General features: G+C 41.1%; 1 protein-coding gene across 2 annotated transcripts in view; it reads right to left on the bottom strand.

Annotated features, from left to right (window-relative positions):
* The window catches only part of HMGA2 (high mobility group AT-hook 2), a 149,154-nt gene that overhangs the window by 90,477 nt on the left and 35,401 nt on the right, over positions 1–23,276 (bottom strand). For both annotated transcript variants that reach the window (XM_040344092.1, XM_040344091.1), the window contains exon 3: positions 20,868–20,918. In XM_040344092.1, coding sequence (XP_040200026.1) covers positions 20,868–20,918 — 51 coding nt within the window. The remainder of the gene's footprint in view (positions 1–20,867; positions 20,919–23,276) is intronic.

Genomic DNA, 23,276 nt, shown 5'->3' with positions numbered 1-23,276 from the left:
AAAAACAGCATTTTTGTTTGCACATAATTGTTGGGGAAATCAGTGGAGTGTCACCACATTCACAAAGCCAAAGTGCACAGTTTATTTGACTTTAGTAAATCCACCCCATAGATTATTTTTATTCCCCAAATAATTGTGATGATACACAGATATACAGTGGTCTTTTAACAAAGGTGCAACTTTTTTTTTAAATGTTTTGTGTTCAAATATTTATCAGCCTCTCTACACTGGTCAAAAACCTTAAAGTTTTACCTTGAGGACATATTTTAAGTAAGGGATTGCAAGTCATTCACTGTCAGCCTTTCAAAGGTGTCACAAACCTGTGACCTGTAGTGCACCTGTGCTTTAGGATGGACTCCGCTTGTATCTGCTGCTCTACCTCATAGCTTCTCCAGCAGAGTGCAGTGAAAGACTGCCTGTGTGTAAAGCCTAGAGCATTCTCGAGCATGGGAAACCCCCGCCTCCCTCCATCATGATCTGTGTGGCTTAGGGATGTGATACGCTAAACGTCAGCTGGCATTACAACAACAGATGTTATACAAGGAGGTCATCCCAAAACACTGTAAACTATACATGTTTGTGCATATATGTTACGAGAGAAGACAGATGCATTTAAGCACTTGATTATACACAACAAAGGTAGAGGAAATGTAAAAGTTCAACTCTATACTGCAGAGAAATAGTGGTCATTCTTTCAACAGCCAACTGGCATTAAAAAAAAAGATGTTTGGATAAAACACAATATACCATAGATCCTATGCCAATTAAAAAGCTAATGGCATGGTTTACACCAGCCATCATGTTGCATCTAGCACTAAATTCATCATTTTCATCTGTACTTGCTGTATCAGCTCTATAAGGATATTACTCCCCTAAACACATAATGAGATGTTCACCTGCAAAGTTAGGTTTGAGACGAGTTCACAAATCTTTGGACTTTGTCATTCAAGTTAATGCGAATGCAACAGTTTGAAGCAGGGTGGATTTGATTTAAATCACGTCGATTTAAATCACTAGTAAAGGCTTGATTTAAATAAACTCGATTTAAATCATCGTTTTTAACCACTTAAGCCCGGACCATTTTGCTGGTCAAAGACCAGGCCATTTTTTTGCGATTCGGCACTGCATCGCTTTAACCTCCCTGGCGGTCTTCCCGAGACTGACTCGGGGTTAGATTTTCCTGCTACTATCGGTAACTCCGAGTCAGTCTCGGGCTCGCCTCGCTGAATCCACAGGCACTTTTTACTTACCTTGTCCCTGGATCCAGCGATGCCACCGCGCTGTGTGAGCGAGCGGGACCTCGCTCGATTCACATAGTGCCTCCGTGTGACGCCGATCTCCGTTCCCTGCGACGTTACGACGCACGGGGACGGAGAACGGCGCCAAATTCAAAAACGTAAACAAACACATTACATACAGTATACTGTAATCTTATAGATTACAGTACTGTATGTAAAAAAAACACACCCCCCCTGTCCCTAGTGGTCTGCCCAGTGTCCTGCATGTCATTTTATATAATAAAAACCTTTTTTTCTCCCTGCAAACTGTAGATTGTCCATAGCAACCAAAAGTGTCCCTTTATGTCAAAAATAGTTTTAGATCAGCTAAAAAACAGCGATAATAAATTATAATCACTTGCAGAATTGTGCGATAGCGATTTGTGGGGAAATTCGTCATAAAAAAAAATAATAATAATGACAGCAACAATTCTGCAACTGAGCAAATTTCAGTGATTTTAATTTGATTACATTATTGAATAATTTTTATTATAATTATATTATTTGTTATAATTATTTATAATTATTTATTATATTATAATTTATAATTTTGTTTTTAAAAAAATGTAATACACGGGATGCCTATTAGAATCTTGTTTGGTCAGATTTAAGTGAGTTATTTCTAAAAATTACAGACCTACAATATAAAACGCCAAATTTCCTTGCAAATAATGGTACCGCTTTCAGCATGTTTTTTCTGAAAGAATCATACCGCCAGGGAGGTTAACTGACAATTGTGCGGACGTGCCACGTGGCTACCAAACAAAATTGATGTCATTTTGTTCCCACAAATAGAGCTTTCTTTTGGTGGTATTTGATCACCTCTGTGGTTTTTATTTTTTGCGCTATTAACAAAAATAGAGCGACAATTTAAAAAAAATGCAATATTTTTTTTACTATTTGCTATAATAAATATCCCCCAAAAATATATAAAAAAACATTTTTTTCCTCAGTTTAGGCCGATACGTATTCTTCTACATATTTTTGGTTAAAAAAAATCGCAATAAGCTTTTATTGATCGGTTTGCGCAAAAGTTATAGCGTCTACAAAATAGGGATATTGTTATGGCATTTTTATTAATAATAATTTTTTACTAGTAATTGCGGCAATCATCGATTTTTATCGTGACTGTGACATTATCCTGGGCACATCGGACACTTTTGGCACATTTTTGGGTCCATTGTCATTTTTACAGCAATCAGTGCTATAAAAATGCACTGATTACCGATTTACATAAGCATTTCCGCCTTCTTCCTCACCGTGACACGATCGCGGGTATGCTTGCGGACATCGAGTCCGCGGAACCCATGGTTGGAGTCACAGAGCTTGCGGCGGGCGCGCGTGTCCAAAATAACGCTTCTTAAAGGGGACGTATATATACGTCCTTGTGCCTGCCCGTGCCATTCTGCCGACGTATATCTGCATATGGTTTAGGAGCAGCTGTCCTCCTCTGACTCGCTGTTGTCTCACCGACAGTCCCATTCACTTTAATGAGACAGCTGGTGATGTGGAGGTGACACAACAAGGTGAGAGATTTTTACTCCAAAAACATTTAAAAAAAAAATTGCAATAAGCGTATTTGATCGGTTTTTGCGCAAAAGTTCTAGCATCTACAAAATAGGGAATAGAATTATGGCATTTTTATTTTTTTACTAGTAATGGCGGCGATCTGCGTTTTTTATTGTGACCGTGACATTGCGGCGGACAATTGGACACTTTTGACACATTTTTGGGACCATTCACATTTATACAGCGATTAGTGCTGTAAAACGGCACTGATTACTGTGTAAATGTGACTGGCAGGGAAGGGGTTATCACTAGGGGGCTTGAAGGGGTTAATATGTTCCCTAAAGTGTGTTCTAACTGTAGGGGGGGGGGACTCACAAGGGGAGGAGACCGATGTGTGTTCCTCTGTACTGGGAACACACATTTGTCTCCTCACCGCTGACAGGACATGGATCTGTATGTTTACACACACAGATCCATGGTTCTGCCATAATTGCGGGCAATCGCAGGTGCCCGGCGGACATCGCGGCCGCTGGGCACGCACACCGGGTCCTGAGCAAAGCGGCGCGCGTGCGCCCCCTAGCCGCCTGGGAAGGCAAGGACATCATTTGACATCCACCCGGAGGGAGGGTTCCCGCCAATGTCATTTTACAATGACAAGGGTTAAAGAAGTTCTAAAGCCTAAAAATGTTTAGCTTTTTTTACCTGTATTTCCTGCATTAAGGTAAAAAATGTTTAGGTAAAAAATATCAAGCTTACATACTTGAGCCCTCACTAGATCCAGTGCTGTACCCATCTATGGCAGCTCTCCCCACTCTCACAGGCTTTGCTGAGGCAGCAGGAGCCACTGGCTTCTGCAGTTGTCAGTCAAATCCTGTGACTATAGACGCAGGCAGCGTGGCTTGGGATTGAGGCCACAGATACGCCACAATAGAAGATGGCTTCCTTTGGTGGTGCACAGAGAAGAGGAGAGCCAAGAGCGCTTGCGGGTGACCCCAGAAAAGGAGGATCGGGGCAGCTCTGTGCAATTTTTTTGCACAGAGCAGGTAAGTACAGTGGAACCTCGGATTACGAGCATAATCTGTTCCAGGAGAATGCTCGTGATCCAAAGTACAAAGCGAGCTGCCCCATTGAAGTCAATGAAAACGAAAAAAAAAATGTTTCCGTATTGACTTCAATGGGATGCAATACCGCATGCGACCAAAGGGGGGGCGTCGGAGAGCCTCAGAAACCGCCGAAAAGGCCCAAAGACTTCCTACCCGAGATTTGCTGAGGTCAGCCGTGCTGTCCCCGGGCCTTTCCGTGCATTTCCAAACAGCTGCGAACGGTCGACGTTCGGCTTTGCTCGGCTCCGGCGCCCCCCCACCTTAGGCCAAAAGCGGTACTGCACACCGCTTTGGCTTGAATCGTGCTTGTTTTGCGAGACAACACTCGCAAACCGAGTCAAGATTTTTAAAAATACAGTGCTCGTATTGTGAAACACTCCTTGACCGCGTTACTCGCATTCGAGGTTCCTCTTTATAACATGTTCATTATTTTAAAAAAAATAATAATAATTAAACTTCACAATCACTTTAAGCTAATTGTGGTGCATTGTAACAGGAAATTTTTAAAAACCCTGTCTGAATGTTATTGTTTTTCCCCGATAGGATGTGCCAGGGGTCAAAAAAATTAAACAGACCTTTTGTAAAAGTTCATTGAGGGATGTTAGGAGGTGAAGTATTTTTCCCTATATAAAAACAGGTCATGCCACGTTTTGTAGTCTAGAATGTACTAAAAAGATGCACATGCCCAAGGGTGGTAATATCATATAAGTTTATGGCCATCTTTGACTGCTGCAAATGAGATCTGAGCAGTATTTGTAAGAAGCGGACAATATAAGATATGTTATTCAGGTAGAACCACGGTTTCTTTGACAGCAGTCAAGTGGGACCCACTGCTAAATTAAGCCTCAAGCAGTTGGTAAGCAGGTATATGAAAGGACTTACTAGCAAAAAAAAACTCCTAGGACAGCAGGCCCATCGTGACAACATAACTGAGCTTTTCTAAAAATTCAGTACAATGTTTATTAAATTGGGCATAAGTACATCTAACCCCAGTGTCCCGGTCACCATAGGGAATATTTACTTTCACTTTCCTGTCCTAAAGAAACAAAGGGAAGAAAAAGAAAATCTGTGCTAAGTGAACTGCAAGCTGTGACCTGTACACGTATCCCCAATGGAAACATTTCCCTCTGGGTGTGTTTGTAAAATTTGGGGGGGGGGGGGGGGTCAGCAATTTTATGTCTAGGCCAAGTGAGGATGAATCTCTTCAGATAGTAAGAAAGAAAAAAAAGTGTCAGTTACATTAGCTACATCAAATATGCCAGCTTGTTATTCAAAACTTTTATGTTGGGGCGAGAGGGGATGGAGCTCAGCTAGTTTTGCTAGCTTGTTTTCTTGTTAACGAGTGTCTATACATAGACTGCATTAGTTTTCTGTGTCTTTTGTTTTGAAAAACTAAATTATATTACCAAAATTTATAAAAAAAAATAAAAAATCAACTGAGAAATCACAAACAGGAGATGAGCACTCTGTGCTTTTTTAAGTCTCTACTACGTCAATGGATGAATTGTATGGTAATCCAGATACAGCAAGCATGCCTATATGATGGACACTGGTGTGTAATGGGTTTCTGAAGCTCATAGTGTGCAGGAATATCAGTGTAAGTAATTTGTGTCCAGCAGAGGAGCCTAAACAACTGTGAAAGACTCAAGGTAAAGCTGGAGTTCAACTTAAAGTGGTTGTAAACCCACTTTTTGTACTTTTACCTACAGGTAAGCTTATAACAAGGCTTACCTGTTGGTAAGGAGAATATCTCCTAAACCTGCACGGTTTAGGAGATATTCCCCTCCCAATGCGCCGCTGCGCATTCGCAGGGGGGATCTACGGCGAAAGGACCGGCAGCCGCCGGACCTTGCCGAGTTTTCAATCTCCCGCGCGCACGCGTGGGAGTGACGTCATCGCCGCTCCAGCCAATCACAGCGCTGGAGCGGCGATACCCGGAAGACACGCCGAGGCAAGATGAAATCTCGCTCGGCGTGAACCAGGTAAGTGCTACGCACCTCGTTCCGAGGTAAGTATTTCATAATGAGCTAATATGCGGTGCAGGAGGAAAAAAAATAAAAAATTTCATGCAGGTTTACAACCGCTTTAAGGTGCAAAAATACAATGACCAGCCAGTTCTGTAAAATAAAACTCCTGATCTGCCACAATTGTATTCTGCTTCTGACTTTTTGTCTCTACCGAACTCATAAACATCCCTCCACAGCTCTTATTCAGCAGGATCATGTTCAGCGCTGTAATGGACTAGCTTCAGAGGCTTACTAACCTACTACACGATCGTCAGGCATATCCATGTTAAAATATCAAGACAATTCTAAACTCACTCAAAATTTTTGAACTTCTTCTTGACTTGGGGGCTTACTTAAATTATATCAAAAAGCCAAAACTTTTTATTTTTTCCCTAATTTTTGGAAAGAGTAGGGGCCTTCTGTCAGTTTTCTTGTCATCTGTGTCCTATTAGGAAAGTAGTCTTTACTTCCTGTCCTGTAGAATCACCATAAATAAAAAAAGTCAGATGCTGATAGACTATTAGCTTTCTTTTACAAAAGTGTTATTGATAGAAAAGTAGTCACATCAGGTTAGTGCAACAATGGGATGGTTACATCAAACATGAAATGGAAAGGGGAATCCCAGCAAGCGGGATGCCAAATACATTGTACAACATTCAATGACACAAGTAGAAAATAAGAGAGAAAAAAAAAAAAGGGGGGGGGGTGCAAATATACATAATTCTACTGTACTGTGATCGTATAAAACACACAAAAAAACACAGCTGTTAAGTATGTATCCCCCATTTGGTCTCTCAAAGTTAGGTATCCTGTATCAATGTAACCATCGTCACTAAATTGACTCCAAAACATCAGGAGTCTTACAAAAAAAGTACACAGAGATAGGAAAAGAAGTAGATAGACTACAGGGAGTAGGGGGGGGGACCTACAAGAGAGAGAAGAAACAAAAGAGGGAGAAGAGGGTCAGAAAAAAAGGGGGGGGAGCATCCCGAGACACTTAGATTGAGAAAAGTTGACTATCAAACCTGGAGGGTTGGTGTTTCAAAATCCATGGTTGCCAAACCCTAAGAAATTTACTGTGGGTATCAGAGGTGAAAGACTCCAATTTTTCGCTAAACATAAAATCGTTAATGCGATTTTTAACTGCCTCGAAGCTAAGTACGGGTGTTTTCCAAGCTCTCGCAATGGTCAACTTAGTAGCATTAAAGAGGTGCTGGGCTAATTAGCATTCCGGGCAGAGAAGTTCAAGGATGGGAAGAGGGTCTCTCCTTAGGTTGGAATGGAACATATTACGTAGAAGGGAATAGACTCTGCATACCTTAGGACATGTCCACCAAATATGGGCCATTGTACCTTCCATTGAGCAACCCTGATAACAATAAGTGGAGTAAGAAGGGATAAAGTGAGCTATTCTGGCTGACGTATAAAGACTATTAGCTTTCATTACTTGTCACATTGGTGATCATGACCCCCCACCACTCTATTAAAATAAAAATAAAAAAGTTTTGCCTTTAGTTAGACCTTAAAGTGATGTTCCACTCAAAAGTGGAAGCTCCGCTTATTTGCTTCCTCCACCCTCTCTGGTGCACATTTGGCACCTTTCGGGGGGGGGGAACCTGTCCCCATTTCCAGGAGACCTGGCTGCACGTCAGTTATAAAGTGCAGCACGCTTCGTGCATGCGCAGTGTGGAACCATTTGTGAAACCGAAAGACTTCACTACCGGTATCCCTTACCACGAATGGTGGCGGCAGCATCCGAGAGTGTGGACAAGCCACACTAACTAGAGGAGCAGTTCAACACACAACTGCAACAATACAGGCAATCTATGTTCGATGTTTGTGATTCTGCTAAATCATTTCCATTTCATTTTTAGGCATTAAGCACAATTTTACTTTTCTTCATAAAACAACAATATATTTGATACATGTGATCCAAGTAAAGATTTTAGTAGATATTTGCAGTTTGGTAAATAGTTATGGACAATAATTCTGTCCCAAGGGTATTTGCCACTCAGCTAACAGGTATTCAAATGACTCACCCTTGGAAAATGCATGCTAGTTTAATCATGATTTCTCCTACTCTAAAAGGTAAGTAAGGAAACTAGTTTGGTTGTAGTGTTCAAAAGGAAACTAGTTGGATTGTAGTGTTCAGGTATCTTCGTAGAAGAATTGTTTTTGGATATCTACACAGCAATGGCTGTTTGGTTTTATTTACTTTGCACGTACATAATTTTTAAACAGAAATCATACCAACTATAGAAAGGATCATGTGAACATCCACAGCCCTTTCTTATCATAGCCAATTCTTTAAATTAAAAGTGAACTTCTAAACATAGCCCAAATTCCAATGGACAAATTATCATCATTAAAGATTTCCAATGCTGTTAGCACTTTGCAGATGTCTGTACATCTGCATTTCCTAGTACATATCACTATAAAATGTCCTGCTCAACAGACTGTACAATACAGGGATACACTGAGACTGTGAACTCTAAACTTTCAATTACAGAAGTGGTAATAGGTTCCACGGAAATCACCAAATATAATAGTGAGGTCGGTTTGAGTAAAAAATAAGGCAACAGATCCACTTCCTTACATGCCTATTATGTACAATGATCTTCAGTTTTCTTCCTGGACAGTACGATGTCTGAGCAGTACACCTAGGGTCAGAGCTGTCTGCTGTTGTAGAAGAATGCAGTGTGCAAAGCTTGGGAAAGTGCAGCCCTGCTGCTCCATGTCAACATTCCACCCCTTCTGCATTTCCCAAGGTCTCAGGCAGAAAACCCTTTTTTGTTCTTATCAGCTCAAACAAGAACAATGAATTCCACTAGCCTACAAGAATGTGACAAGGTGCCAACAAAGCCAACCAGGAAGGTGATGTATGACCTATAGGCTACAGCTCAGATAGATTACACAATTCATTATTACATAGCAATAATCTGCATTTCATATAAACATTTGGGCTTCAAATAGGGTGGCGATATAAACAATGCAGAATCTCCATGTTGCCTTTGTTTGTGTACACAAGTAGCCACATTTCTCAAAGCTGAAATCTGGTGAAGTGGCTTACCAAAAGAGTGGATTGCCATTTAATGCCATGGGATCAGTGAAATAAAATGATTTTTACAAAAAAACACAAAATTCAAATCAAAATAAAAGTGAGAATTTGGAATATATATATATATGTGTGTGTGTTTTTAAGTTCCTACTCAATTATTTTGATTTTCTAAACTTTAGTAGGGGTCATATTGACACAAATTTTTTACCACAGCAAGAGGAAATTCAAAGTAGGGAGGAAATTGTTTCCTAAAATTAATCAATTTCTAACAGCATATGTGTTTTTGGTTTGGTAAAGTCCATTCTTTCCAAAAACCATCAAAAACAAACAGGATTTTTAAGTACTTTCGAGCAACATTTGTCAAGACGTCAAATGTACTGAGCATTTTTGTACAAGTGTTTGTACAAATATTTATATGAACGTTCATTCGAAAATCTACTAGTCTATACCCAGTTTTACTTCTCTCGACAATTAATTACAGTACACAAGTACAGGACCTCTAAAGGCATTAATAATGTGTGGGCTCAAAGGGGCTGTAAAGGTTTGTTTTTTATTTTCTAAATAGGTTCCTTTAAGCTAGTGCATTGTTGGTTCACTTACCTTTTCTTCGATTTCCCTTCTATATGTTTTTTTTCTTTGTCTGAATTTTTCACTTCCTGTTTCAATTCAGTAAGCTTGCCCCCATCATCCGAGCCGTTCTGGCTGGTGGTTAGTCAGCCAGAACAGCTTACTGAGAAGGAGCAGGAAGTGAGAAATTCAGACAAAGAAAAAAAACATTTAGAAGGGAAATCGAAGAAAAAAAGTAAATAAAACAACAATGCACTAGCTTAAAGGAACCTATTTAGAGAATAAAAAACTAACCTTTACAACCCCTTTATTGTGGTTCTTAAAGCGGGAGTTCACCCATTTGTGTTTTTTTTCCTCTTTTCCCCATAGCTGGATGCTCGTTTTGTCTAGGGGAATCGGCTATTTGTTTTAAAATATGAGCAGTACTTACCCGTTTTCGAGATGCATCCTCTCTGTCGCTTCCGGGTATGGGTCTTCGGGAGCGGGCGTTCCTTCTTGATTGACAGTCTTCCGAGAGGCTTCCGACGGTCGCATCCATAGCGTCACTAGTAGCCGAAAGAAGCCGAATGTCGGTGCGGCTCTATACTGCGCCTGCGCACCGACGTTCGGCTTCTTTCGGAAAATCGTGACGCGATGGATGCGACCGTCGGAAGCCTCTCGGAAGACTGTCAATCAAGAAGGAACGCCCAGTCCCGCAGCCCATACCCGGAAGCGACGGAGAAGATGCATCTCGTAAACGGTAAGTACGGATCATATTTTAAAACAACTAGCCGATTCCCCTAGACAAAACGAGCATTAATCTAAGGGGAAAATGTGTTCTCCATGGGTGAACCTCCGCTTTAAGCATAATACAAACAAAGAAAATATCGGACCAATGATCGTAATTTTTTCATGTCAGTCTCATATCAAAAACCAACAGGTTATTTACCAGCTGGCCATCATATGACATCCTTGTCTTTCAGTAGGGATATCTGAATGATGCCTGTAGCTGCAGGCATCATTCAGATATTGTTTTTTTCCGCCGGTGATTCCCTTCACCATAAGAACAATTATAGCGGCTGTTCAGCCGCTTAATCGTTCTTACAGGTGGCAGGACATCCCCCCTCCTGCCACCCTCCGGTGCATCTTTCGAGTCAATCCGCGACCGAGTGAAAAAATTTGCCGCTGGTGGACGTTAGCCATAGAGATTTTCGAAGGACGGATGGTCCCTGGCAATCTCTATGACTCTCGGAGGCCCAGATGCGATATTATGACGTCACATCCAGGCCAAAGTAAGTAAAACAATGCCGGGGACATGGCAGGAAAGCATCAGATCATTCACTTTTTTTTGCTCTGCCAGCCTGGAGGAGATAGACCCCATATCTCTCCATAAAGAGGACAGATCACACACAATTCCTAATACAAGGGATGTTTACATTCCTTGTAAATTAAATAAAAGGAATAAAAGTGATCAAAAAAACAAAATAATGTAAAAAGATAAGTGTAAAAAATAAAATAACATAAACAAATAAAAAAAATTAAAGTGCCCCCGTCCCCGCGAGCTCACACCCAGAACCGATCGCATGCATAGGTTGCGCCCGCATATGTAAACAGTGTTCAAACCACACATGTGAGGTATCACCACGAACATTAGACCGAGAGCAATAAGTCTAGCAATAGACCTCCTGTGTAACTCTAAAACTGTAACCTGTAAAAAAAATAAAGCGTCGCCTATGGAGATTTTTAAGTACTGAAGTTTGGCCCCATACCACAAGTTTGCGCAATTTTAAAGCGTGACATGTTAGGTATCTTTTTACTCAGCATAACATACCGGTAATTTTTTCACATTATACAAAAAAATTGGACTAACTTTACTTTTTTTTAATTAATATTATTATTCATGAAAGTGTTTTTTCACTTAGAAAAATTGCTGCGCAAATACCGTGTGACAAAAAAGTTGCAATGACCGCCATTTTATTCCCTAGAGTCTCTGCTAAAAAAAATATACATAATGTTTGGGGGTTCTGAGTAATTTTCTAGCTAAAAAAGAATTATGATTTTTACATGTATGAGAGGAGTGTAATGCCGCGTACAGACGGTCGGTAATTCCGACAACAAAACAGTGGCTTTTTTTCCGACGGATGTTGGCTCAAACTTGTCTTGCATACACACGGTCACACAAATGTTGTCGGAAATTCCGAACGTCAAGAATGCAGTGATGTACAAGACGTACATTGAGCCGAGAAAAATGTAATTCAATAGGCAGTGCGGCTCTTCTGCTAGATTCCGAGCATGCATGGAATTTTGTGCGTCGGAATTGTGTACACACGATTGGAATTTCCGACAACAAAACTAGTTGTCGGGAAAATTTGAGAACCAGCTCTCAAATGTTTGTTGTCGGAAATTCCGACAGCAAATGTCCGATGGAGCCTACACACGGTCGGAATTTATAACAACAAGCTCCCATCGAACATTTGTTGTTGGAAATTCCGATCGTGTGTATGCAAATACTATACTAATTACAAAATCGTTTGTTCTGTTATTTTTGTGCTTGTCCCTTCAGATATTTTTGCTTCATCGCCTCTCATATGCTATGTACTAATGAACAGATTTTCGGACAATCCATTCAAATTTTTTTTTTTCTGCTATTCTCATGGTGTATATGGGAATTTAAGTCTGAATTTTGGAAAGGAAAAGAAAAACATGCGTGTACACACACATACACTTTGAAAGTTGGTGTTTAATGACGACAGTACAGATGATTGGGTTTTAGGTGACCTGACCTTGCAGTAGATCTCACAAACAGACAACAGGAATGCTTTGAAGTTTAATGATAAAACACATATTTTGTTCAAAGATTTTTATCTCAGGTCCATGCTGTATGGAGTTCCAGCAAATCTGTATGTTCTGTAAATTTCTAACATTTGTATAACAAAATGCAAGTAAACATTTAGATCAATAGAATGAACTTTGCAATTGTCCTGGTGAGTTTTTCTTCAACATTTTACAAACATGAAATTTGCTTCTATTTGAAATAATTCTGTTAACAGTGTTTAGCCAACAGTTATGATCAGATCTGTTAGATCTGCATTTTTTTAATTCTACTAACCACAGGAAAGCCATCCAAGAAATAAGACATACTGGTAACTAGTATAATATGCATTTATATTGCACAAACTTGATAGAAAATTAATTGTAAGACCATTTTACTGCAGTGGAACACAAGGAATAAATGTCCCATAAAATAAGAACTGCTTTAAAAAAAAAAAAAAAGGCAGTTTTTGCTAAATGAAAAAAGTTACTTCTATGCCCTTGCATGTTTGAAGGTACCAATTACAGCTTATGTTATTTAAACTGGTTACATTTATTACATTTAACAAAATATTGTCATAATCGACTCAAAATAAGGATGGGATATGTGTTTCTTAAAGGGGTTGTAAAGGTCTGTGTTTTTTCACCTTAATGCATCCTATGCATTAAGGTGAAAAAACACCTGGCTGTCATGGGCCCCCCATTTTAATTACCTCAGCCCGTTCACCTGCTGTGCGCGTCCCCCAGCGTACTCTTCTCCACGGAGTCTGGCCATTGATTGGATAGATTGATAGCAGTGCAGCTATTGGCTCCCGCTGGCTGCTGTCAATCACATGCAATGATGCAGCCGCCGGAGGTGGGACCGAGTCATACACTCGGCCTTTATGGACGCCAACTGTATGACACGGGAGCGTGTCCGCAAGTTTACCCCCTCGGGAAAGAGCTTCCCCTTGGGGGTTGGCTTTAGCGGGGAGGAGCCAAGACAGCCGCCGAGGGACCCCAGAACAGCAGGATTGATGCCACTCTGTGCAAAACGAAACTGCACAGTAGAGGTAAGAGGTTTGTTATTTAAAAAAAAAAAAACCCTTAGAACCTCTTTAATATAAAGTTGCCATAGCCATGTCAGATTATGCCTGTGAAGAGAAATAATGATTAATAAAAGGATTTCCAGTAAAAAAAACAACTTTTTGGCCGATGATATTGAGATCAGAGCTCTGTGGGGCCAAACCTTTACTTCCAGGACTCTTTGCTCTTCTTTACACTGAAGGGGGTTCTTGATGACATTGACCTACACAAGGTAGGTATACTGCATCAGCAAGGTCTCTCCCATGCAAAGATTTCAAAGCAGACTGGGGTTTCAAGATGTGCTGTTCAGTGAGTGGTTTGACAAGGAAACTTAAAGCGGTTGTAAACCCACTAACATGGACATATACGCCTTCACCTTCAGGTGATTGGACACTGGCAAAGCTTTAGGACACGCCTCCGGCTCCACTATAGCCCCACCCCACTCCGTGAGTCCTCAGGAAATGTAAGAGAGATTGAACAGTGTCCTGTAATGTACTGCAAGATATTGAATCGTAAAATACAGAACAAAGGCAGAGTATTCATACACCATGGGACATCCCCAAGCATTAAATAGAAAGGAAGTGCACCAATGAGGCAAACAGAGCTGTGCTAACAGGCCCAAACAAGGGTCAGAAGACCCAATCTCAGAGCTGCTGCCGGAGCCTTGCGGCCAAAAGCTGTATCAGCAAAAGAACAGATGTCCACCAATTGAACTTGGAAAAAGTATGAACAGAAGACCCAGTGGCGCCTTACACAACTGGGCTAAAGAGGCTTGTGCTGAAATGCCCAGGAAATGCTCACCACTCTGGTGGAATAGGCAAATAAAAGTACAGGAGGAGAAATTTTCCTTTGATAATATAAGCTCTTGCAATCAGGTTTTGTGTCCAGCGATTAATGATGGAGAGGCTTTGTTGTAGAGTTCTTGAATTGGGTAAATGGTACTGCTATGACGGAGGCTACCATTAGGTCAAGAACTCTCATGGTGAATCTTAACATGGGATGTCTCTTAAATCTCAAACGTTATTTTCTGGGAGAAAGATTTTTGCTTGGTATGAGTTCAGAACCAGACCCAAATATTTTATGTGAAGGGAAGGAAAGAGAAAAGATTTGTGAACATTTAGGCAGCCTGTGACTTAGCTGGAGTTCTGAGAAGGGCAAGCTGAGGTGAAAAGGTGAGGTGTGAACACTCTGGGAACAGAGGATAGGCTAAAAGGGAAGCGTGACAAACTGGAAATGGTTGTCTGCTAATGCGAAGGGCAGAAAGCACTAAAGAGGGAAGTTAAAGGGAACATGAAAATAGACAATCTTGGATGTCCACATATGCCATATATTCCCTTTGACTTAGAGAGGCAATTACTGACCTTGCATATTTCATGTGAAATTTTTGAATTTAAAGAAATTTATTGAGAGATTGTAAATCCAGAATAGTACGAATACCCTGTTGGGTTTTGGTACCCTGAACAGCCCTACTAACTTTGGCAGGACCTGTGCACAATTACTCTTCCTGATCTGATGTTCTGCCAGCCTGCCTGCGACTGCATCACCTGCTGCAAGCATTCCTATCAACACTTGCCAGCACTCGTTTTTATCCTGTCCCTCTGTACCCTCTTTTACATCTTCAGTAGGACCTGGGCTGGAGATACAAGAGAGGCCTACCTCGTCATTTTAGTCTCCGGTCAGATACGTGACACTCCCTCTTCAATAGAATGACAATATGGGGAAGAAAAATCTTCCACAGCTAACTCCGACAATAAGAGAAACAAACTCCTGAAGCTTGATACACAAGCAAAAATGTTGGTATAATGTCTGTAATACTCCTGAAAACTTCCTGAACAAAACATGCTTCAAAAATGCTTCTAAATGCTAACACTCTACTAAGGTTTGAATGCAGGCTAGGGGGAAGGCTGTAGATAAGACAACCCCCTGTTTTTTCCACAGTGCAGTGCCTGAGCAGTTAAATGCAAGGCTTGAGTACTCTCACATGGGGACAAGTGAAGCTTGTATAGCTGTAAGCAAGCAACTTTATAAAAGTCACAGAAATGTTTGTGGGTTATGAATGGAAACAGCAGAGGGGAGTGGGAAAGAAGAGACTCCTTGCGAATTCTGCTATCAAGCAAATGGTTACTATTCCAGGCAAACAATAGATTTGCTATAAAGCGGACACGATCTTCAAGTGGAACTACAGTCATTTCAAAAAAATACAAATATTGTATCTGCAGACTTTTAATCAGCCAGTATTTCACCGGTCTTCAGATGTTTTATACCGCTATTTTGGCTATGGTGACTTCCTGTTTCACAGCCAGTGTTTCGTCAGATATGGCGACCCGTCAGAAAGTGTAATGGAAGTGATGTTTTACTGCCGCCATCTTGCTACACCCTGCACTCTTCCATAGTAAGCATACACTGAGAATGCGGTAAGTGAAGTAAGTGACAGTAAAGTGAGTTTATATAGTCAAATACAGTACTTACAACTCAGTTTTACTGTTTAGATGTTGAATTTTAAAAGCTGCGACATGCGTGCGGATCTTACAGGTTTGTCAATCTGACAAAAGTGTGCTGCTTTTTTAAATTCAACATATAAACATTCACAAAGAGTTCTAAGTACTGTATTTCACTATATAAAGTCAGTTTACTGTTGTTAACAAAAACGTGTAAAAATACAAAACTGCTGTGGGTGTAAAAAGATGTCAGTTAACCCACTTCTCACTATATCCTTACTATGGACGAGTGCAGGGTGTAGCAATATGGCGGCGATAAAACATCACTTCCGCTCCACATTCTCATACCTAATAGTTATATAGTTAGTCAGGTTTAAAAAATTCACAAGTCTATCAAGTTCAACCGACAGAGAAAAAAAACCTCTATATACACAATCTTGCATCCACAGGTGATCCAGAGGAATGCCAAAAAATATCCAGTAAAGGATGACCCAATATCCTCCAGCAAGGGAAGAAAATGCCCTTTTGATCCTCCAGGAGACAATTGGATATGCTTTATATCAACTACCTCTAGTATTACCTTATTTCAAGGTCCCACGGTCTTCCTTCCCAACACCTGTTCAAGTTGGGATGTCTGGACCCCCCATGCCTTTCTTCTTTCTGGTCTGTGGTCTCCCACTTATATTGTTGCCATCTCCCTTGCCACTGTGATCATGTGCAATGAAGGTCACCACTTGCCCTGCATGTGATGACGTAGGAGTGTCCACTTACATTTCAGTGCTGAAGGGAAGATATTCAGACCACTGGTTGGCTATTACTCTGTTATCTTACCCTCTACAACAAAACAAACATTGAATCGTTCATCAGCTGTTGTTGGGGGGGGGGGGTTACTATATTTGTGAATGTCTGTAGTTCAGCTGTAATATAGTTTGTTTCATTATCCAAGTAGCATTTCACCATGAACAAAAATAAAATTTCTTTAGTAAAATTATTGTGCATTGTCAGGGAAAAGCAAATGCATAATCCTTAGAAAAGCGTAATTATATTTTAAAGTAAACTCGTACTGGAAAAAAAGAAGGTGAAACAAAAATGGTGGATAGGTTTAGGCTTTGTAGGATCCCAGCACCTAGCCCAACTACTTCAGAAAAACGCTCAAAAGCACCCTAAAATTTAAGGCATATTATTTCATGGTAGCAGGAGATAGGCACTCTGAACATCCCACAATGTAATACTCAATACTAGATCATCCTATCCAGAGGCCAGAGTAACCAGGGAGCTCCACATAACCACACTGACATGATTTTAACATGCAAGGGCACATTGATTCCAGTCCCAAGCATTGTGCGTCAAGGAGATATCTGTAAATAATCACTTTTTAGCACAACAACAAAAAGGTATGTTTGGGTGCCTTATGGTGCCTACCACCAATAACGTAGCGTGGACCAGTAGTCTTCTTCCACTGTACAGGTAAACTTAAAATTGCCCCTGGAAGAAGCCTAGTGTAGCAGTGGTTAGCTTTATGAGTGCAATGAAAAACGGTTGATGCCTTGCTTAGTTTGATTAAATAATTACATAAAAAAAAAAAAAAAAGGAAGAGCAAAACACCTGTCTGCTGGAAGCTTATCTTGTCTGTCTTGGGACTAGTAGGCAGTTTCTAAGTCAATTATCTCACTCACAGAAATACTGAATGGATGATTCACTGCACTGGAATTAACATTCAGGTTGTGAGTCACAAAATGACAGCCTCCATCGGAAAGTTATTTAGCTTCATCATAGATTTCGTTAGGGCCAACAACAGTTTGGAGTGCTTCAAATGGTTTGTTAGGGCTTATGCACACTTCAGCTCAAAGAACTTCAAAAAAGATGCTCCTACAGGCGTTTGAGCTTTTATTTTCCTGGAAACTCCTCCCTATGTTAGTAAATGTGTCCATGCACACTATAGGCATTTTCAGGAGTTTACAGGCATATAAGCTTACAGGCAGAAGAAAAAAGAACAAACATTTTGTTTTGTTTTTGCCGGTAAGCTCCTGAAAACACCTATAGTGTGCATGAACACATTGGCTAACACGGAGGGGAGTTTTCAGGCAGAGAAAAATAAAAGCTCAAAAGCCTGTAGGAGCATCTTCTTTGAGCTGCAGTTTGCATTAGCCCTTACACCTTGGCAACATAGGCATTTCATGGGCACATCACTGTTGGGTCCAGCACTAGCCCACCACAATCTCCATTTATTGCTGTGGGTTTTTTGTATCCGTAAGTATTTTTCTCTGCACTCATAGGCAACCAGAGTGGTGGGCGAATGAAAGGGAGGAAAATAAAAGTAGTTTCAGGGAGCATGGCACATCCAAAATACACCAAAACCTTCAAATGCAATAATTAAACTGTGTATCTTATCCAACACTCCTTCATTATAACAAGTTTTTTTACATACATTTTGTATATAAAGCACCAACATGTTATACAGTGCTTTACAAAGTACATAGGACCATCCATTTTAGCCCCTGTGCCCAAATGAGCCTACAAATTAAGGTTCCCATCACAGCTCTAGAACAATCTGCTCAATTCTCAGTTATCCTACCACTAGGGTTTTTATGTACTGCGAGCTAGAGGAGATCTACAGAAACAGAGAAAATATACAAACTCTATGCAGATGGGGTCCCCTGTGAGAGTCAAACCCAGGACCCAAAGCTGCTAGTCACTAGTGATGACTTATGTACTGACACATTTAACAGCAAAAGTTCAACAACTACTAATGCAGCAAGTGATCGTTGAATTCTGTTCAGTAGTGAGCCCTTGGACCAAGGCAGTAGCTTGGTAGTAGTACAATATATGACTCATTTAGCAATGCCACAAACACACAATTATTATGAAATACAGAAACTGTATAATCCTAAAATCAGTATGAAAATGTGTATTATCTTGCAATAATTTCTGTCAGTGATTGAACAGAGTTAAGTATTTGTCTGTGGGTTTCAAACCAATACAGAAACACTAGAAGCACTAAAGCTGCCACTGCCTTTGAAGGTACAAACTCCAGAGACTGTATGTCCCAGGTAAGTGACTAATGATGCAAGGATAAGGATGACAACCCTATAGATTGAATCTTAAAGATGAAGGCCCGGATTCACAAAGCACTTACGCCGACGTATCTCGAGATACGCCGCGTAAGTGTAAATTTGCGCCGTCGTATCTGTGCGCCATACCCACAGAACTAGATACGCCTGAAAATAGGCTTCTTCCGACTGACGTAACTTTCCTATGCCATCGTATTGTGGGCGCATATTTACGCTGGCCGCAAGGGGAGCTTCCATTGATTTACGAATCGAATATGCAAATGAGGGAGATACGCCGATTCACGAACGTACTTGCGCCCGGCGCATTCATATACGCGGTTTACATAAGTCGTACGTCCGGCGTAAAGTTAAGCCTCATAAAGCAGGGGTAAGTCATGTTAAGGTATGGACCAGGGAACAGCCGTCGGATTTTACGTTGTTTACGTAGTAGTACGTGAATGGGGCTGGGCGTAGGTTACGTCACGTCGTAGGCAGTGATTCGACATATCTTATGGAGTATTTTAGACGTGATTCTGAGCATGCGCACTGGGATGCGTCCACGGTACGGCGCATGCGCCGTTCGTTCTGCCCATCATTTGCATGAGGTCACGGTTCATTTAAATGGATCACGCCCACCTACTTTGAATTAGGCAGGCTTACGCCGAATAATTTACGTTACGCTGGCGCAACGTAGGGAGCAAGTGCTTTGTGAATACTCTGCTTGCCACTCTGTGTTACGTCGGCGTAGCGCATATGAGATGCGCTACGCCGCTCTAAAGATGCGCCGATCTACGTAAATATAGCCCGAAGTCAGCAGAGGGAGCTCCCATTTTTCACTTAATATAAATGAAGAAATAAAAAAAATAAAAACCCATTCTGAGCCAAGGGTAAAACGAAAATGACAGCTGCACACAAACAATATCTGAATACAAAATATATGTGACAATACTTAAAAAAAAAAAAGGTTCACTAGCTCTTTAAATATAATAATCAAGCAATCCACATATACATAGAGGAGGAAAAAATCCAATAAAGTCCACTAACATGAAATAAAGCCTCTACAAGTGATGTTCATATTAATTATAAATATTCCTGTGCAAATCCCAAAAGAAGTCAGTGTCGGGAAAACCAGCGACAACAGTTGTGTGGAAATGTGTTGGGTAGAGCTTGTGGCCAATGATGTTTTTGTGCACGCTGGCAGAAGTTCCGGCAGAGTCATCTTTGTTTCTGTCAAAACGGGTTATCGATTTCCACATGTGCTTCTATGGGTTGCACCATGAAGTTTTGTTCTTCCTCTTTTATATAAATACTTACCATTTTTGATGCTGATGTGGAGCGTAAAGAGAACCAGCTTGGTGGAGCCATAGAACAAATGTGAAGATAGTATAAGGGCTCACATTGAAGGGATATCTCATGGTGTATATCTGTGTTTTAGCTGAGCTCATTTGCCCGAGATCCAATCTTTCACGTAAAAAGTTTGTGTATGCTGGTGGCGTGGATACACAGCACAGGATTAGCACGGAATTAACATTATTTACAATGAATTTGAACGTCACTTTTAGAGACTATTTCACTTTAGTGGATTTATTGGATTTTTCCTCATCTATGAGTATGTGGATTGCTTGATTAATATATTTAAAGAGATAGTGCATTTTTTTTTTTTTTTTTTAGTATAAAAATATAAATGTACAGTATCCAAATACAGGCTCCTGAACTCTCCTTGTGTGCCTAAATAAATGGTCAAACTTAGCTTGAAGGAACTGTAGACACAGCATTCACATTCCTAACAGCTCTGCACAAGTGTTCCATCCCTAAAAATTCAAGTGCTGGAACTACAAATCTGCTGCAAAAGGAAAATATTTCCTCAAGAGCCACTACAATCACAGGAAAACAAGTATGAAATAACATTTACAAAATGCATAATTCTTACCCTGCAGAGCATGAATCTTGGCTCTCAAGCTTTCCAACATGCAAAGACCAATAAACATTTCACGGTACACTTACCCATTTTCTGGGGCGTCCTCTTGGACGTTTTTCGCCACTACCCTCTTCTTTCTAAAAAAAATAAATAAATTAAGAATCAGTTGATTTATTTACTAAATGTCACAAAATTACTGTCAGGGTTAAACATACCTTTGTGATGCGGTGCATTAATATGCAACTTACCATTATGTTCCATCTGAATGGCACCCCAACACACGAGTTGTAGCACACCATGATGCACAAACTCACTACCGTGTCTTGTGGTGCGATGCATGGAAAAAATGCTGCATGGCCCTTTTTGTCCCTTCGTGTGCATTGCCAGCCCATTCAAAATTAATAGACTGCCTTAACACAACGCATGGTATCACGTGACAATCTGCATTAAGGGCTCTTTCACACGTCCGTTCAGTTTTTCAGATCAGTTTTTTTTTCATCAGTTGATCCGTTTTTCCATCAGTTTTTCGTCAGTTTTTCATCAGTTTTTGCATCAGTTTTTGCATCAGTTTTTCCATCCGTTTTTTTTTTTTTGGGGCTTTTTACATGGAAAAACGGATGTTAGCGGAACAGATGATAAACGGATCATCCGTTAACGTCCGTTTTTCGTCCGTTCCGTTTTTTAGACGGAAGAAAAATAGGGTTTTCTTCCGTCCAAAAAAACGGAACTGAACGCAGATGGATGCTAATGGACGTTAGCGGATGCTCATCCGCTAACGGACGCTAGCCCATAGGGAAGCATTGCGGTCCGTTAACGGACGTCCAAAAAACGGACGAACGGAACGGACGTGTGAAAGAGCCCTAAAAGGAAACCTGAATAAGAGAACATGGAGAATAACACTGCTGACCTCTTTTGAAAATGCTAGTTGCCAGGAGGTCATGCTAGTCAAACAGCTTCAATACTTTTAGCAGCATTGACATAGGACAAGTATGCAAATCTTGGGTTCTGTCTTTCCAATTTGCATGTTTGATTCCAAAGAAAGCACGTGGCTTCACAGATATGCACTGCAGAAACATAAAATGCATTTTATTGCATGTTAATGCAACACTCAGGCCCCATACACACCATAGAATCTATCCGCAGATAAATCCCATCAAATGGGTTTCTGCGGATAGATCCTATGGTGTGTACACGCCAACGGATATTTATCCGCAGATAAATCTCCCCTGGAATGGATTTCCAGCAGATAAATATTTGTCGACATGCACAGAATATCTATCTGCTGGAATCCATTCCAACGGATGGATCCGCTCGTCTGTACAGACTTACCGGATCCATCCGTCCAAAGGGATTCCCCGCACGCGCCGTAATGAATAGACGCATGCGTGGAATTCCTTATATGACAGCGTCGCCGCGTCATAATAGCGGCGACGGCGCGACACGTCATCGGCAGAGGATTTCAGCGCGGATTTCAATGCGATGGTGTGTACACGCCATCGCATAGAAATCCTCTGAAATCTTAGAGAGGATTTATCCGCGGATACGGTCCGCTGAACCGTATTCGCGGATAAATTCTATCGTGTGTATGGGGCCTGAGACACTGTATTTGGCAACACATTAGTACAACAGTTGGCAATGCACCCATGCTACAGTTCACCAAAACACATAGGGGGGGATTTACTAAAACTGTAGCAGACAGAGGCTGAAACAGCTGTGTATAATAACCAATCAGCTTCTAACCTTCAACTTGCTCATTTGAGCTTTGGATATGAAAGCTGGAAGTTAATTAGTTGACATTCACAACTGTTCTGGATTCTGCCCGCTTCAGTCTTAGTAAATTACCCTCATAGCGTGTAGTTTGAAAGGAAGCCAGTGAGCAAAGAAGCACAGGAGGAACCCTACATTTATAGGATACGTTCACCTTTAAAATAAATGCAATTTTTTTTTAGAGGTATATAAGAATGTGCACTAATGATTTTTCTTAGAAGCCTGTAAAGCATTTTCACCTGTGATCAACAGATTGCAGGTTCAATGTCAGGCTCCTGCAGACACTCAGGATAGCTTTCTGCCCGTATCTCCCATGGGCAGACAGTTGCTTGAGATGAGCAAGATCAAGGAACTATAAGAGCATTAAAGCAGGGGTTCACCCAAAAAAAATAATTTTAACATTACATCTAGCATACTAAGGACATTTACCTTCGGCAGGTCATTCCCCCCCCCCCCCCCCCCGTACAAACCTTTATATTTTGATTTTGTCCAGGGCCTCCGGGTTCCGATGACTGCGGGACTAGGCGTTCCTATCCTTCGGTTCGATGATTGACGGCTTGTGAAACAGGTCCCCTGTCGCACAACGCGCATCACCAGATTTCCGGAAATAGCCGAGCCGCGAGCCGGCACTACACGGCACCTGCGCAGTCAGCTCTACACGGCGGGCGCAGGCGCCGTATAGTGCCGACTCGCAGCTCTGCTATTTACGGAAATCTGGTGACGCGCGT

The sequence above is a fragment of the Rana temporaria genome, chromosome 3, assembly GCF_905171775.1.
Source record: "Rana temporaria chromosome 3, aRanTem1.1, whole genome shotgun sequence".
Classification (NCBI taxonomy): domain Eukaryota; kingdom Metazoa; phylum Chordata; class Amphibia; order Anura; family Ranidae; genus Rana; species Rana temporaria.
The sequence above is the reverse complement of the archived record's forward strand: the minus strand, read 5'-3'. Positions and strand labels throughout refer to the sequence as shown.